At 41.2% G+C, this 18832-nt stretch overlaps 2 protein-coding genes across 3 annotated transcripts in view; one reads left to right on the top strand and one right to left on the bottom strand.

The window, feature by feature from the left end:
* The window catches only part of ALX4 (ALX homeobox 4), a 143623-nt gene that overhangs the window by 20788 nt on the left and 104003 nt on the right, over positions 1 to 18832 (bottom strand). The gene's annotated exons all lie outside the window — the stretch shown is intronic.
* Positions 2312 to 18832, top strand: part of EXT2 (exostosin glycosyltransferase 2) — a 49602-nt gene continuing 33081 nt past the window's right edge. The window contains exons 1-7 of one of the 2 annotated variants that reach the window (XM_075188313.1): positions 2312 to 2495; positions 3663 to 4227; positions 7174 to 7263; positions 10440 to 10553; positions 10962 to 11157; positions 11933 to 12072; positions 14051 to 14144. In XM_075188313.1, coding sequence (XP_075044414.1) covers positions 3692 to 4227; positions 7174 to 7263; positions 10440 to 10553; positions 10962 to 11157; positions 11933 to 12072; positions 14051 to 14144 — 1170 coding nt within the window. In that variant the 5' untranslated portion in view covers positions 2312 to 2495; positions 3663 to 3691. Of the gene's footprint in view, positions 2496 to 3659; positions 4228 to 7173; positions 7264 to 10439; positions 10554 to 10961; positions 11158 to 11932; positions 12073 to 14050; positions 14145 to 18832 lie in introns of both variants that reach the window. The other variant, XM_075188312.1, reaches the window with a different exon arrangement.

The following is an 18832-nucleotide window of genomic DNA, read 5'->3' as shown; positions in this document are numbered from 1 at the left end:
CTGAGCGAGGGGTACAACTTGTTTCCAAGTTTTGGAGAACCTTCTGCAAGAACTTTAACATCCGACTCAATTTTTCCACAGCTTATCATTCCCAATCTAATGGCCAAACAGGGCTTTTTAAATAAGGATCCAGAGACCTTTTTAAGAATTTACACAACCAAGATGACTGAGTTGACCTTTACTGGGCTGCGTTTGACCACAAAAACCATTTTCATGAGACTTTCTCCTCTACTCCCCTTTCTATTGTTGGTGGCCTCCACCTGCTTCTGCCAAAGTTTTCCTCCATGCCATCCCCTATTTAAATCTTGGGCTTCCATTCATTTAATACAGGGAGTCTCATGCTCTACCCCCTGCATTATTTAAAGCATCTGTGTCCATGGATAGGTGTCAGTTTAGCGCCTACTTCTCTGTTGATTTGGCTCACTTTGTATATGACTATTTTCAGCGTATTCCTGTGTATTTCTGATATCTGCCATCTTCAACGTATTCCTGATATCTGCCATCTCCAGAGTATTCCTGGTATCTAACACCTCCAGAGTAAATCCTTCTACCAGCAGACCCATCCACGGTTCCTGTCTCTTGTGGTAGTTCCTGACCTGTCAGTTACGTCTTAAACCCATTCATAGGGCCATGACCTTTGTGGTGTTAGCAGCAAAGTCCATACCTCTTTGCGGGGGTTCCTGGGGAAAACCTTCACCTCGTTAGACTGCAACTTTCCGGCTGATTGTTTACATTTCAATATGAATTTTATTTGCAATTGTGTGGAGCAGCAGTGGGAACACCCAGTCATACCTACATGTCCATCATAATAATAATGCCTACAGTCTTTATATAAGAGAGATGAAAAAATCTGAAGAGGCGCACAGTGCAACAGTATAAATATCACATAGTTAACCCTCCTACCTCTTTAGAACCATATTGTGAACGCATCATGCAGTACTTTCATGCGTTCAATGCCCAGGGCTGTCTTTCCCATTGGGCACGCTCGGCAACTGCCCGGAGGCCCCACGTGCATAGGGGCCCCATAGCCAGGGCTTTGAAGTAATTAAGAAAAATAAAAACTTACCTTTTTGCGGTTACACGGCAGCAATTCGTCTCCCTCCCTTTTCCCCTCCTCCCTGCTGCGTTTGCGCTGAATATTGGGCGTGACGTCATCACACCCAACATTTTCAGTGAGGAGCGCACCGAATATCACTTGTTAACCAACATTTCAAAAATAGTTTTTAAGGACACGTTACTTTTGAGCCGGGGAATCTAAGCACGTCATTTGCAATTTTCTTTTCATTGACCACGGATCACTATAATCCCCATCATATAGCTGCCAACTTTTGGAGTTTTTAAATTGGGGCACTGTGTGCACACAGTGAAGGGGGCTTGGCCACGTTATGTTACGACGTGCCCTGTGCTTCCACCTTTAACACCCTTCCCCTAGAAGGACTATTGCAATGCCATGTACCTCAGCAGCAGGTGCGTGTGGAACCTGTTAGCGCAATACATCTCCCAACTGGTTCTGGAATCAGAACAAAGGGCCTGATTCATTAAGGATCTTAAATGAAAAGGATTCTTATTTCAGTCTCCTGGACAAAACCATGTTACAATGCAAGGTGTGCAAATTAGTATTGTTTTGCACATAAGTTAAATACTGACTGTGTTTTCATGCAGCACACAAATATCAACATTAAATTTCAGTGTACAAATAAGCTATCAAGTATTTGTGTGCGACATGAAAAAACAGTCAGTATTTAACTTATGTGCAAAACAGAACACTCATTTGCACCCCTTACATTGTAAAATGGTTGTGTCCAGGAGACTGAAATAAGAATCCTCTTCATTTAAGATCCTTAATGAATCAGGCCCAAAATTCCTAACTGGCGGTATATTTGGGAAGCATGAACGTATTAACTAATTAATACTTTTATTATTTCCGAAATAATCCTTTTCAATAGATATTAACTTTCCAAGCTTAGAGAATTATGCCAGCTGGTAAAAAAAAAACCTGTATTTCCCATGCTGGAAAAAAAAAAGTAATATTTTATTTATGCAGTTGGGCAATCCTGAAAAATGGACACATTTCCAAGAACAAATCTTCAGAACTCATTAGGTTAAAAAAAATACATAATAAAGTCTGTGGTATATCCATTGTAACTAACTTTTCTGTGCTATATTTAGTTACCCATTTACTATAGTGCTTTCAGTAAGGACACACAACATTATATCCTCCTCACATTGATGACAGCTGCGTGTGTTTTTCTGGTCTCCGGAAACATGGCCGCCGCCGGCAGCTCGGCGCCATTTTGGCGGAGACAGGTCCGCCTGGTACGAATCTGTGTGCACTGTAGATAGGACTCTCCATTGATGCAGGCTCCGGCCAGTGACGTTATTTCCGCATTCAGGGGGGTTGTCAATCTGATGTCCTGAGACTGAGGAATGAGGCTGTAGCTGTGATCTGTGTGGGGGCGGCCCGGGGCCGGGAGCTGCAGCTACTGGGGGCCGAGGTGAGGACGGGACCACAGGCCGCAGAGTTATCATCCGGGGATTTATAGTCACTTGTGCTGATTGCTGCTATCTATAGATTCTCCTCTCACTCTCTCACTTATCCCCACATATATTTTATATATATATATATATATATATATATATATATATATATATATATATATCCTTTCCAGTGACATTGTCTTTAATATTAATACACTTTTATTTTTATCGCAGTCATTTCCAGATTTAATAATGGCTGCATTGCCTGATTATGTATACTAAGTACAATTCTCAATGTCCTTCTTTTTGTTTACTTGACTTTATAAGTTAAACATGGATATGTCAGTCATACGCCGAATAATATTTTGTTTTAATGCTTTGTGTTTAATGTTTACGTACAATTCAAGAAAGTAATTCTGTGATTTACGCTTAAGTGTTTACCTCTTGAGCAGGTGTCTGTCTGTAAACTATATATGTTGAAATTTGTATTGGTACTTAGGATTCAAGTTCAGGATTATTATAATAATATAGGTGTGTGTTATGTATACACAGACATCTGTTTTACTTTCTTGTGATTTCTGCCATATATTATGTTGTTTTTTTATGTTGATCTAATTTAATAATTGTTAAACACTGGTATTCAATGCCCATCTTAGGGGCAGGTTCACTTGGCCATGATGTGTTGCCGGACATCTCCACCCTGTCTGGCAGCGCCTTTAAGGCAAGGAATCTCCGCTCGTTTTTTAGCACATTTACAGGGAGTGAAGGAAAAATAAGCAGAGATTCCAAGCTGAACATCGTCACGATGTGTCTCCCTGCGTAAAATGTTGGTGATTTATGAAAAAAAGATCATTTTAAAATGAAAGCTTGATGACATTCACGCTCTTTGCAGAAGTTTTAATTTTCGTTAAATTCACACCCTTTCAGTCGCTACAGTTGAAACCATGCAATGTGATATTACAAGTCAATTTTCTTAAATTAAACATCTATTGCCTTCGAAAAACATTCTGATAAATTGTGTTAAACGGCTTTGTTTTATCGTAGTCGACGATGTCCGTAAACGGTTTTTGATGTAGCCTCTGATTTTATCACGTTCTCGTCTTCTAACTGACATAATGTGATTAGATCAGAGAGCGTTATGTGTTTGTAACCTCTGATAAATCTTTGTTTCCCTTTGTCAGCAGCACAGGGTCAAGGAAGGAGGGGGTCCAGTATGTGTGCCTCGGTTAAATATAACACCCGGGGTCCCGTCCTCATCCCCAGAATGAAGTCCAAACACAGGATTTATTATATTGCTCTCTTCTCCGTGGTACTACTGGGTCTGATTGCCACGGGCATGTTCCAGTTTTGGCCTCATACTATTGAACAGTCCAGCGACTGGATTCCTGAAAAGCGCAGTGTCCACGATGTACCGGCTGTTAAACTTCCTGAAGACAGCCCGCTACCCGAAAGAGGAGACTTGAGCTGCCGGATGCACACCTGCTTTGATGTGTACCGCTGTGGCTTCAACCCTAAGAACAAGGTCAAAGTTTATATATACCCCTTAAAGAAATATACCGATGAGTATGGGGGCTCGGTGGGCAGCATGATTTCTCGCGAGTACAACCAGTTGCTGACCGCGGTTTCTCAAAGTGATTTCTACACAGAGGATGTAAGCAGAGCCTGCCTCTTCCTCCCGTCCATTGATGTCCTCAATCAAAATAACCTCCGTGTTAAGGAGACTGCACAGGCCCTGGCACAACTTCCACGGTGAGAACAAGCACTCTTAAATTCTTAAAGGTTTCTCTTTAATATTACAATTTTGTGCTAATAAACAAATGATCATGTATTGAAATAAGAGTTTTCCATCTACATCTAAGTGTTTTTCTTAAAGCGGCAATCCCACATAGAATATTTTTTGTCTTTTTGGGTGGAATTTAATTGGCCGCGTTACTGCCGAAAGTCACACAGCCTGCGTTCTATTGCCGTTTAATACAGTAATTTTAGCCCAGGTTTCTACTCGCGCTCTATTACCGTAGTAGTGGTAATAGAGCACACTATTAGGGTTACTTTCTGCAGTAACACTGCCAATTGAATTCCCCCCTTTAAATAGCAAGTTTTAAGCATGCTTCGGGGGGTTTTTTAGCCTACAAATCATTATCTCCTTTCTAAAAGCTCTCTGGTTGGCAATTAAAAATATCTGCCAGACACAGTGTCTGCTACACAGACTTAATGATGCTTATTTTATAAGCTGGTGACAAAAGACAGAGTACGTTAAACCATAGCAAGCAGCTTCTTATGTGAGGCTAATTTGCATATTTATTAATATGAATGCTCTAAATTTAGGCATTTATTGAGCATTTTTATTTGGAATTCCAATCAAGTCAAGGGAGTGAAGTTTTAAGAGCATCATAATAGCATATAAAGCGTCAGTGAGTGAAATACTCTAAAAACAAAAAGTCCCATCTGAATGTAGAATAATAGTAAATTCTATTTTATTTGTTGTTTTCTACCCTTCGGTTTTTGCTGTGATAGAACGGTCTGCAGACGTTGTGCACATCTCAGCCTGCATTGTAGCTGATTTGATGGTTTTGCAGATCTGCTATTCCAGGCAGCTCTTACCTGTGTAATACAATGTAGTGTGTAATTGTTTCAAAATATCCAGTCTTTGCAAAGCCACGTCATATATAGTACATAAATGTTATGTACATAAATGTTTTATTATTAGAATAATGTCTTGTGATATATTGTGACTGTGGTATAATGGTGATTTCACTGTTCACTATTCAAGACAGCGGCTCCAAACTTTTAAATATCTTCGCATTTACAAAGATATGGTTGTGATAATGTCATACATCAGTGTCTGATAACATTATCTTTTTTTTTTATTTTATGTGATCGACAAATATCACAGCTGTACCCAACCATGGTTGATCATGTGTCGGTTATGTAACCCCATTGCATTAGTAACTAACAAGAATACATTAATTTACAGAGATGCTACATGCAACATCTATACTCTAGCTGGCATTCTCTGTACCTATCTTGTGTGTGTGGAAAGCAGAAAACAATCACTTCCTTTTAAGGATGAATGATTGTCTTAGGCTGGGTACAAACAACATAAAATTTCTCCTGATGCGATATCGTTAACCATCTTACCAACAACTGAAAGTCCCGATCAGCAGCCGATTCTTGCGTACACACTATACACCATACTTGCCTACTCTCCTGGAATTTCTGGGAGGCTCCCAAATTCCGGGGACTCCTCCCAGAAGATTAGGCACAACTTCCGGATCCTAAAAAAAAACGCGGAAATTAACGGCATTTAATAGTGTGCTTAATTGTGTCATTAAGCCCCACTATTAAATGCAGTGAATTTTGGCATTTTATAGTGGGGCAGGGCCAAAATGATGTGTTTTTCAAGTCCTACTCGCACGCGCACTCCTCTTCTCCTCCCCCCCCCCCCAGCTCCCGGAGGCCAGTTTCTAAAGATTGGCATGTGTGCTATACACCTTTTACAAGACTTACCTTCAGATCTGTGCTCTTCATCTGTCATAACCATCAGCTGAAAAGATTGTGACTCTGTACACTCTACAGATATCTGCCTACACTGCTGGATATGAGTGCTTACAAACTTCCACATTTGCCCGACATCGTTCCACTGTTCATGGAGATTTTAAGACTGTTTACAAAATCAAATGAAACTATACGATGTGCTTTGGGACAATAAAATATGATCATTGCACTAATGCGATATCGAACCGAACGGCCCTTTTTCGTTTGATTGGACAGATAATTGGGTGAATACCCTGTAGTGTGTATCCAGTCTTACTCAGATTGTGAGGGAGAGGAAATGTTAATCTTGATTCTCTGTGCAGGACCTTCCAGCATTAACATAGTGTTCCCTCTTTATAACGTCAGCTTAAAACAGCCCAAAATCGTTGGCATAAAATAGAGATGCTCACTGACCCCCGTGAACTGGTTTTGGATCTGGATTAGCTTCGTGTTTTGGTTTTGGCAAAACCGCCCTCGTGTGATTTTAGTTTTTTAGAAAAAATCCTAAAATATGCTAAAATCACATAATTTTGCTTTTTTTTTTGTTTTTGTTCCTACATTATTATTAACCTCAATAACACTAATTTCAAGTCATTTGCAGTCAATTTTGACCACCTCACAGGTCACCATATTATTTTCATACACTTTCGGACAAAGACTGCAACGACCTGGCTGGATGGTAAGCGACAGAGCAATGACACAAACACACGGCAGTTCCTAGCACATCTAGGACACATTGGCACACAGCAGTGGCAGAAAAGAAAAATGGGGGTCTGCCCTCCCTCCCACCCACCGTTATGCTGCATCTTAAAAAGGAATCCAAAACTCCCGAGATCCGACAACGTAACAATGACGTTTTGCCTCGTTTTCAAATCTGAGGGCGCGCGACAGCTCTGCTCGGTACTCTGATCTGTTAAGTTCAGGTGTGTTCGGTTCTCTGGGAACTGAGCCTGAGCATCTCTAGTATAAAAAGGGTGGCATATGGTAGAACTGATTTGCAGTAATGCATTATTTTGCAGAGAACATACATGTTGGCAAGCGAGGCTGACGTTGGCAAGAGGGAGCACTGGGCACTAGGATTTTGGGGTATTTTTCCACTTCTTCAATACAAAAATTTGGAGTTAAAGACTGTTGTGTGATATTGTGGTTTCTGTCTTCTAGGTGGGATCGCGGTACTAATCATCTGCTGTTTAACATGCTGCCTGGAGGGCCCCCGGATTATAACACGGCTTTGGATGTTCCCCGTGACAGGTACAAATTCTAAACTTGCCTTCATTTGCCTGGAAAAAGTGAGTCACGGCGAAACGCGCGTTGGCGTTTCTGCTGACTGCTAATGTTTCTACTATTCTTAATATGAGGTTATTTAATAAATTAAGATAGATTCAGTTTAGAATGTGGGTCTAACCACAAGAGACTAGCTACAGAGATGGCTTCATATCACGTTAAGATTTGAGCCGTCGGTATTATGGATATCTAGATATATATACCATGAGTGTAGGAATATACAAAGTGGGAGAATTAGAGAGAGAAAACCTTTATAGCAAGATAAGTGCATGATAGCTAGAGTCAATATTCAACTAAATCTGTATATAAAGGTATAATATACAGACCCTAATAAGTGCATTATATATGGAAGATTGAATAAACTGAATTTATACATCAATTATATATAGGGATTAAGACATTCTACCTGGTGAAGCAGAGCACTTAGTAGTTTTTTTTAACTATCACTGTTTTATATATCGCTTGTCACAATACACTTCTGTATTTCGCTGTTTTTACTTGAAATATTTTAAGTCATCTGTAATAAAGTTTGGTTTTAAATTATGATGCGAATAACCTCTTTGTGATAACACTATACCCAAACAGGCTGCAAATACACCACTATAATTAACTATTGTTCTCTAGTACTTTGTACTTGTATTAGTTAGCACCCCTGCAAAATAAATATATTGAATTTATGCAGACAATAAATGATACAAAAAAAAGATAATCACAGTCTGGTCAAGTGTTTAAAATTATCACTGATGTGACTGTTCTCTTCCTTTCCTTGTAAAGACAGTACGGTTGTGTAGTGGTTAGCACTTCTGCCTTACAGCACTGGGGTCATGAGTTCAAGTCTCAAAGGCAAAGATTTGGAATTAACTGCTAGTAAGGTTGCAGTCAGTATTTTACTAGCAACAACCTAACTGTCCACATGAGGGCAGTCTTGCCTTTTAGGAAAATAAATATTGCTCTACCCTATCCATTCTCTCTGCTAAGTTAAAGCTGTATTGTTTTATTAATCATTTGTCCAATAACTAACTGGCCTTGTGACCAACTGTGCATGTTTTCCAGATTTCCCCACAGATACATAGACTAATAAGAATCTCATTTTAGAACACAGTCAGCCATTAATAATTGCATTGCTGGTCCTGATAGATCTGGAACACCTGTATTGCTTGACAGTTGAGGATAGGTTCAGGAGTCACTAATGTTTAAGGATTGTTCTTTGTTTTGTTATTTAAGACCAAGTTTTGTTTTGTTGAAATTGTACCTAAAATAAGTTACTTTCAAAAGATAAATATCTTAAAGTAACAAAGTTTTGCGAAAGATAGTCAGTATGATCAAATCTGTTACATAAATAGTATCATTGTGATCAGCGCAGTATCATTGAGAAAAATCATAAATCGCCTAGGGTAATCTATGATTCAGAACTGCTAACATCGTGGCTTCTATAGAAAAGGGGACCTTTTATTTTGTATTTAATTGCCCAAGACACAAGTTTCCAGGTTCTAGAAAACAAAATCTTTGGTTAAGCTGGGTACACACCTATGGAATCTTACTTCAGATGCGATTTCTGTATCTATTTGACCAACAACTGAAAGTCTCTGATCATGCAGATTTACGTGTACACACCTACACGATTTACCATCAGATCTGTGTCTGTGTATGTATGTGTTAGGGAATTTAGACTGTAAGCCCCAATGGGGCAGGGACTGATGTGAGTGAGTTCTCTGTACAGCGCTGCGGAATTAGTGGCGCTATATAAATAAATGGTAATAATTATAAAATCTGTGATCTTCATCTCTCATAACCATCTGCTGAAAAGATACTGACTCGGTACACTACAGATATCTGCCTACACTGATGGTGGTGAGTGCGTGCACACTGCCACATTTGTGGCAATCATTCTATTGTTGATCGTGATTTTTCTGAAGTATAGAAAACCAAATCAAACGATACGATGTGCTTGGGTACAATAAAACAGGCTTGTGGGAGCGTACACACTCAGTATCTGACCAATACAGTTGTTTATCGTGTGATCCGCACAATAATTGCGTCAGTGTGCACTCAACTTTAGAATGAAAGATTCCAGAAGAATATACTGTAACTTGGATTTACTGCTTAAAGATACAAACAAGATGTCCTGTTGTTATGTACAACACTTATCACACGATGATATTCTATCCACTTCTGTAAAATACGTTACATTTACTTGGTAGCTTCCTTAGTGGTATAATTATGCTGATCAGTCGTTCGTTGCAGTACATTGTATGCTTCCCCTTCAATGTCTCCAAGTGTGCGAGGCTTCATATACGGATGTGAAAACTAGTACATTCTTTTAAATCTTTGTTTTTAAATATAAGGACATAATTATCTAATCATCACAAAGTCCTAGAATTATGTATATATAATCTCCTGTGACAACTAACCCATAATCGATTTTACTTTAGCTAATTTCTTGTTGAATAAATAGTGACAGTGTGAAGAAGCCATTTATGAACAAGTAAGCACACCCATATCACTTAAGAAGGCTATTTGAGCCAGGTGTAAGAACGTACATATCACCACCATTTATTTATATAGCGCCACTGATTCTGCAGCGCTGTACAGAGAACTCGCTCACATCAGTCCCTGCCCCATTGGAGCTTACAGTTTAAATTCCTTAGCACACACACAGACAGAGAAAGACTGGGGTCAATTTGATAGCAGCAAATTAACCTACCAGTATGTTTTTGGAGTGTGGGAGGAAACCAGAGCACCCGGAGAAAACCCACGGGGAGATCATACAAAATCCTCACAGATAAGGCTATGGTCGGTAATTGATCTCATGACTCCAGTGCTGTAAGGCAGAAGTTCTAACCACTGAGCCATCGTGCTGCCCAACAAGTCTATGGGAAAAAATTTTGGATGCATTTTACTAGCATTTCAGGGAAGGACTAATGGGACGCACCCGTGTGTACAACCTCTTAAATAATTCTCCCAGGATTTAAAACACGCTTTTTTTATTTTTATTTCAGAAGACCCGTGTTTGGGAGTTACTCTGTGCAGTTTAGTTTGAGTAGCTCTGTATAAAGTCTGGCAGTATAATTGTGTGATGAATCATCCTACAGCTTTGGTTGATTGTTGAAATATTCTCAAACCTCCTTTTATCTTCCTTCCAGAGCGGTATTGGCCGGAGGGGGGTTTTCAACATGGACGTATCGCCAGGGGTACGACGTCAGCATTCCAGTCTACAGTCCGCTGTCGGAGGTGAACTTACCCGAGAGGGCCCCAGGGTAAGCTAACCACTCAATACAAAACCATCGTGTCACCTGCGCCTCTCAAAGTCACCATAACGGGATTCTCAAATTTACTTTTTACTCCCGATTTTCTCTTTACTCCAAAATTCATAAATCTGCTCTTAGTAGGTTGTTAAAGATTCTGATTTTGTTTTCACAGATTAAAAAAAAAAAAAACCCCATAAACAATCACAATCTTCTTTCTAGAAAGCGTTCTGCTCAATTTTTGTAAAATATTTTTTTACCCCAGTGCTCAGATATTCTACCGAGAAGACAAAGTTAGAGTTACATCTTAACTGGGTGTCTTGCATTCTATGTTTTTAACTACTGGCAAGGTCACTTGTCTTTAGCAGGTCGTACTTTGCATCCAGTGATTGCCCCTCTTTTTTTTTCTTCTCTCTCTAGCCCCCGCACATTCTTCCTTTTGTCCTCCCAGACCGCCCTGCACCCCGAGTTTCATGCAGATTTAGAGACGATTCGAGCAGAGAACGGAGAGTCTGTGCTGATCCTTGACAAATGCAGTAACCTCTCTGATGACGCGTCGCCCTACCGCAAACGCTGCCACAAGAACAGCGTGTACGACTATCCTCAAGTCCTGCAGGTGATTGCCGCAAGCTGTTGTATTATACTCCAGAGGTCTAGGATAGGCTCATCTCAGAGTATTGTCCAAATATTCCGTTAACATTTACATGTATAGGATATAGAAGGGGGAAAGGCGTATTGTAGCATATTAGTTCTGGTAAATGAGGATAGTATAGCTTAAGGAATAACACTGTAAGCACTGTTGGGTCATAAAAACAGAATGCGGTTGGAACTGGGAGGACATGGGTTAAAATAACAACAAAAATCAGCTTCATCAGAGAATTCTGTCGAAGAAGTATTATGTTTGGTTCGCTTGTTTTTAATCATTCCCTGCATTGCAGCCAGCTGCCACTAGATGTCTCCCTTTACTAGGGAAGATTCTCAACAGAAAGCTTAGGGGACATGGTAGGCTAATTATTTTATATTAAGATTTAATATAATAAGCTGCAATATTTAGAAAAGATCATGCTTGCAGTCATGCAAATGAATACTGCATTTAACATATGTTTTCAGGGTCTTATTTAGAGTTGAGAGCAAAGGGAACAGAAAAGTGCAAATTTGCTCCTAGACATGCAAGGGAACACGGTCTGCTTTTGCATGCAGCAACCAATTACTGGACAGCTTTATTTTTTGCACTGCAATTTAGAGTTTAGTTAAGAAACGCCCCCTCCCAACTCTTATTCTGTCTGCACATTTTACACCACCCCCCTGCAGTGTAAGACCAGCAGCATGCCCTGGCTGTGCTGGAGTACTTGCTGCTTTTTAAATAACCTGAACAACAATTGTGTTTGCAGGAAGCTACGTTCTGCCTGGTGCTACGTGGGGCCCGCCTGGGACAGACCTTACTCAGTGACGTTCTCCAGGCCGGCTGTGTCCCCGTCGTCATAGCGGATTCCTATGTGCTGCCTTTCTCCGAGGTGTTGGATTGGAAGAGGTAACATTCCGCCTCATTGGTGACACGGGAACGATTACTGGAGTAGAATTGTTGGGATTGGTTCAGAGGGTTGTACTGACATGAGAGGAGAGCAGCGCTACGGAATATGTTGGCACTATATAAATAAATGAGTGATGGGAAGACAGGCCATAGGCATCAGTGCTGGTTCTGAGCAATGGACGAGCCTCTGTCTAGAATACGGCAAGAAAAGTGCAGTGGGAGGAGCTCCGGCATACCTCGGTGCATCTTGTGGCTAAAACTAATATTCCTGAGAATGCAGCCTATTGATTCGCCAGAACCCAGTGACGTGACTGATGCATGTACTATGAACCTCATGCCTCCGTGATGTCACTGGTTCCAAGAGGCTGCATTCTTGTGAATATTGTTTCAGCCAAAAAAAATAGCTCACTCCGCGAATGTTCATTGGCTATTATTAATTAACCAATCAGATACTCGTTATCATTGTCTTACTTTCACTAGACAGACAAAATCTTGTTGCTGATTGGTTGCTTTGATTCAGCACAGTAGTGCACCTAAATGCAGTATTGGTAATTGAGTCCTGTTGTGTGGTAAAGGATGGGTGCAACCAGGTTGTTTTGTCCTCTCATGAAAAAGTTTGTTTTTTGCCTTTGTTTTTTTAGGGCTGGGAAAAGTAAACACCATATGGTGATATTTATATGTAAGGTCCAGAGAGCAGGGCTGGAGTCTGTATACCGAAGCTTTCGGTGGCGGTCAAAGCTCCAACAGTGGAAGTGTCGGCACTTAGCCTGGACATGTTGGCAGGCTAAATGCTGGCACTCCTATTGTGCTGATTTGGTTCACAGTGTCGATAGTAAATGTCGCCAATCACAATGCCGGCATTAAAAGACCAATGCCGGCAGGTCCAGGGTATAGCCGCCTGACTCGTCGGGATTGGTCTTTTAATGTTCGCATTGTGATTGGGGACATTGTAAACCTGTCGGCATGTTACCTGCCGATGTGTTCATGACGGCAGGTTAAGTGCCGACATTTCCATGGTTGGTATTTGGTACCCCACCCGAACCCATCGACTCCAACGCCTCTATTGTACCACTGACCGACTGACTCCTTCATAGACGGCCGCAGCTCTAGCTGCTTCCTCCTCCTGACATTCCCGTGACCCAGACATCCTAATTGCTGCCTCAAACAGAGCATCCATTTGTCAGCTGTTTAATATTATTTATTTATTTATTAGGCTCCACTGATTCCGCAGCGCCGGCTACAGGCGCAAGTAACAAATAGACGAGTTGATGCATATAAGTAGCACAGAGGAGTGTGAGTAACGCTACGGGGACTCGGAGTGCAGCAAAAGACGTGACAGGACGTACAAGGGAGACGGATAGTGGACTAATGTGGAACAATGGGTAGAGAGGACCCTCTCCGAGAGAGCTTACATTCTAGAGGGAGGGATGGAGAGAGACAGTAGGACCAGCTGGGAGAGAATGGAGATGGCAGGTGAAGGAAGAGGAGGTGATGGATAGAATGGTCAGGAGGTGGTGGGAGCTCTTGAAAAGGTGAGTATTGAGTGAGCGTTTGAAGGTTGAGGGAGAGACGAGTGAGGCGGGTTAGAGAGTTTCAAAGATTGGGGACAGCACGGAAGTCTTGGAAACGAGCGTCCAGCAGAACCCGGTGCTTTGGGCCTACATAAATATCTGCCACAAGAATCTTGAAAGCTACAGTTTTCCCCACTTGTTTTCGATCAGCAGAACAACCTTATATTGGTACCATATATATAATGTGGGATATACCGAGCGCGGGCTTATTTTTCTCTGGTTGCCCTGCTGTGTTTGTCTCTGTTTTCTTGGCTTTCTCCTTCTGCCGTTTTGCATTTTAGCTTTGCAGCTGGAGTCGGTACATTTTTCCCGACTCCAGGGCCCTACCAGAGAGTTTTACTTTTGTACCATTTCTTTTACACTTTCGGTCACCTGATGCTAAATTTGTTTGATTTGTTTTACTATAGAGCGTCCGTGGTCATCCCAGAAGAGAAGATCCTGGAAATGTTCCTCATCCTGCAGGGCCTGCCCCAGCGCCAAGTGGAGGAAATGCAGAGACAGGTGAGATGTTGCCTTGTGAGATCGCAATCCCTGGTCTTCCTGCCGATAGCAACCCAGGCCCAAAATCATGTGGTAGGCCCGCCCGGCGCAGGGCATTATAACGGCTGAGTGTTTATATAAATGCATGCTTCATGTCGGCCATATTGACACGTAACAGTCTCTGGTATTAGGGATTGCCGTCAGCCGTTATGGTCTCTCTGTGAGCGATGCTGAGCTGTATATACTGAGAGCAAACACAATTCTATTATCAAAATTCTTTGCACTGACTTAAAAAGTGCACCCCCCTTCCTCCGTAAAAAGATGACCCCCTCCGACCAGCAAAATAGTTTTTCTGAGATGTAAACTGGTAAGAGGAACCTTTTTTGCAGCACGTATAGCTATTAACCTGGCAGTTTATTGTTTTAGACAGTGACTGGGGATGTGACGTAGACTTTCACAGAAATGTTGCAGTGTCTAGTGAGCAACTTCTTATGACATTCTAAATATACAAAGCTCATTCATTGAGAGGTAAGACAGAACAGTTCATTTTCCTCTGGAACATATCAAAATATTTTTCTTGGATTTTGCTCGGCTGGTTGCAGTTCACACGGCTGCCTGTAGGTGTCTCTAGAAACTCATGTTTTGCTTTGTATGGATGTTTACACGCACAGGGTCGGCCTGTAATCAGCGTTTCCACACACACACAACTGAGGAGAAACAATTTTTTTCCATAGTTCTTAGTTGACCCTCTGATTTTTAATTTTTTGGCAAAATTGCAGAAATATTACTCAAAACTGGGTAAATATTAATCTCGCGTTGCCCTGATATTGCCCCCCCGTTGATGCTATGCATGATTTCTCCACAATGCAGTCATAATATTTATTTATTAATCGTTATTTATACAATTCCTACATATTACGCAGAGTGCTACAGAGAATATTTAATAATTCACAGTGGAGCTTGCAGTTTATATTCCCTTAACACACAGACACTTAGTGGTAAATTTATCAAGCTGCAGGTTTGAAAAAATGGAGATGTTGCCTACAGCAACCAATCAGATTCTAGCTGTCATTTTGTAGAATTTACTAAATATGATCACTAGAATCTGATTGGTTGCTATAGGCAACATCTCCACTTTTTCAAACCCACAGCTTTGTTAAACTTACCTGTAGGAAAAATTTCGAAGCCAGTTAACCTTTGATGTGTGAGAAGGAACCAGAACACCCTAGGAGAACATCCAAACTCCGTACAGATGACCCCAGTGCTGTGAAGCAGCAATGCTATAACCACTGTGTCACCATGCCAACGTTCACCAAATATAATTGCTGTTCTCTGTATTTGGGCCACTTTTTAGATCTTGCACTGTCAGGTGTTTCCTAGTCGAGGAACCGCACCGGCTACCCAAATATCTAAAATGTTGGTACTCCCTGATGTAGGAATGACAGATTTTTACTCTGGAAGAAGAAGGTTGATCCTACTTAGGCAAAGCAAAATAGCTTGTGAACATCAGGTTGTCTACCTGTGTTGTATAATTACTGCATGGTGCTGACTTGACATTCCATATATACACGGCGGTGTGTTGTGCCTTGTTGGTCCGCAGGTGGAGAAACCTCAACATAGGGATTATTAACCAGCATTTCTTGGCTTCTGCTCTCCTCTTCTTTCCACTGGTGGTTTTCGAAGTGTCTCACGTTGTTTAAGTTTCCATAAGAACAAAAACTCGAAACTTGACACAAACATATTATGAGAAAAAGGCTTTTCTTTTTCCCCTGCTGGATATTTGCGTTTTTCTTTCAGTTTTTTAAAAAAACACTGTCGACGATGCACAGTGCTGCAAGCGCATCTGGCCTGTATAACTTATCAGCTCATTATTACGCATCGGTTATTGCATTAAAAACACAATGACAGTCCAAGGTGACTGTCGGGTCTCTCAGGCCGTAATTCTGTCTGAAGAGCTGACAGTCACTAGGTGACTTCCTCATCGGTGCAGATCACAAACATAACATCTATTGGCTCTTAGTACTTTCTATTTGTTACTAATACGTTTCTTAACCAGTGACCCCTGGGCCCCCCTAGTGTGTGTGTTCTTCAGTTCACTTCCTGTAGTAGTAAAGAATAAAAGATGCACAAAATAAAAGGGAGAGTTTCTTTTAAACCTTTGAAAACATATTGAGTTGCTTGGTGTAAATCTGCACATTAGGGGGTGCTTTTAATGGAACATTAGGGGACACTTAGTGTAAATTTACACACGTTTACTGCCGCATCGGGATTTGTTTAGTATAAAGAGTCCCCCTATATCTGCCCTTGTTTTTTTTAATTTAAATATTACAGGTTGGCAATGATTACCGTACATTTCTAATCTTTCGTGATCATTTGTTGCCGTCTATGGGCAGATAATTTGCCAGTATAAAGAGGGAGCGTTGCCTTTAGGTAAATAACCATCTCTTTCCATACAAACGCGCCATTTATATTTATTATGTCCGTTTCATACATATTCATCCTGATTCTGCAGACATAATGCTGATTTCACCAGCGCTGTTAACCAATTGTTTTCCATGACTGCGCTTGGTTTTCCTGAGGGTGGTGATTTGCATTTGCAGCGTAGCGACTAGTTTATGCAGAGTGCTTGGTACCAGTTAGTACCGTACTGGAGAAGACCCTAGATCACCACCTGCCGTTGCGCTACCCTGCACGGTTTAAACGGAGTTGCCAGGTTTGTGGTTTGCACGCTGAAGACCGCTCTGCCAGCGCTCACTCTAAGAACGTCAAATGCTTAACGGGCACAACGGTTTTAGTCTACATGGGGTGATCAAGTCGATATTGTGGGTACTAGCCGTATGATCAGGTCTACGAGCACTGTTTGTGCCCTCCGCTGAACGCTGGGCAGTGTAGATCGCTTCGACAGAGGTCTGTGTGTACACGGCCTGGTACACTGCAGATTGGCCACACTCTAATTAGGCGCACGGGGTGACCATGGGAATACTAAGGAGAGATTTGTAAGAATCTGCTCAAACCATTAGTTCTACACGCTTGGCATTCGTTTTCTATAGTCCCTCATACACTACTACAGACAACGATTGCCCATTTATTATTTTTACTGCACCGATATGCTGTTCACACTGCTGTTTCTTTGCTTGGTTATAAGTTTTATAGGCCGCACTGCTATTGCCTTAGCTCATATATGGCTGACTTCACTGTGTGTAGTTGTCCGGTACACTTGATTTTCTAAACAAACTGAACTTTTTCATCGTAAAGGGACAACCCAACCCCAAAATTGAAGAAAGTAGGTTACCTTTCAGGCTCGTATCTGAAGATTTCAGTGTTACCCTGGCATTACTGTACAGACCTGTTAAAGTAAAATGTTACCTCCCCAATCCTTAGGCTGGGTACACAATACGGGGTTCTCAGCCAATGATTGGGCCAATCACGCGATAAACGAATGTCCGGCCCAATATCACATTAGTGTGTACGCTTCAACGGTGAACGATTATTGTTCCAAAGCTCAATGTATCGTTTCATTTGATTTTGAAACCAGACTAAAAATCTTGTTCAACGATTTAACGATGTTGTCCCAATCCTGCAGTGTGTCTGCACTCACAGCCGGCAGTGTCCATAGATCTCTATGGAGTGTGCAGAGTCACCATCTCTTCAGTCGAGTGTGCACACAAATCTGCGTGATGGACGGGATTTTTTCTTTTTTTTCTTTTTCTTTTAGTTGTGTGTTAAATTGTTAAGGATATCTCATCAGGAGAAATTTTGTATAGCGTGTACCCGTCCAATTTGCAGAGGGCAGTGTCCTTAGAAAGCCGTCTTCTGAGTTACTGAGATATCAGTGGCCATGCCCCAGCCTGTGAATCCACCAATCCACGCAGCGCGTTGCTGCAAAGCAGGGGCCTGGTTCATGCCTGAACGTAACGTGCACATAAGTTGCATGTTTAAAAAGAGCCCGGCACGTTGCGCATTTCTGACGGTCTTCAAATCCAGGATACGTATCGATCTGAATCTGGGTGTAAGTGTGCTCTGCCTGCACAGTACTCCGTGTGTAATCACACAGAACAGACTGCAACATACACACAAGAGTGTGCAATTAAAGACCACATCAGAACGCATAAAACTTTTATTTGATAATAAAATAACTCTTAACAGTTTAGTTATATAAATATTTTCAATATATATATATATATATATATATATATATATATATATATATATATATATGAGAGAGATATAGATGGTTTCAATTTGTAATGTGCATACAATGTATTTTAATTGTAGATCTTAGTTGCATATTGTTCTGTATCGGTTTCTGTGCACACGCAGAGCTATATCATGCAAGGTACGCAACGCCAACTGACGTACGTCCGAACATGCGTCAGGCTCCAAGTCTACAAAGAGGTCATTCAGACTCTGCCTGCTCAAGTAGAGAAGACCCTCCCCCCAAACAGGGAAACCTGCTGCAGAGGAGGGAGAGAGCATGGGGAACGTATGTCCTTTAAATATAAACACGCCAGTAATTTTACATGTATTGTTCAGCTCGACAAACAATACATTTATGTGACATACTGGCGTTACTTGCTCTATGAACGTTGTTTAGATTAGCAGGATATTGTTTCATAAGTCGTTCTGTAAAACAAACAAAACAAAGAAATAGTTTGAGCTACATCAGTGGCTACTGATTGGTCTTGAAATAGAATAGCCTTTCCACTGGG

The sequence above is a fragment of the Mixophyes fleayi genome, chromosome 10 (genome assembly GCF_038048845.1).
Source record: "Mixophyes fleayi isolate aMixFle1 chromosome 10, aMixFle1.hap1, whole genome shotgun sequence".
Classification (NCBI taxonomy): domain Eukaryota; kingdom Metazoa; phylum Chordata; class Amphibia; order Anura; family Limnodynastidae; genus Mixophyes; species Mixophyes fleayi.
The sequence above is the reverse complement of the archived record's forward strand: the minus strand, read 5'-3'. Positions and strand labels throughout refer to the sequence as shown.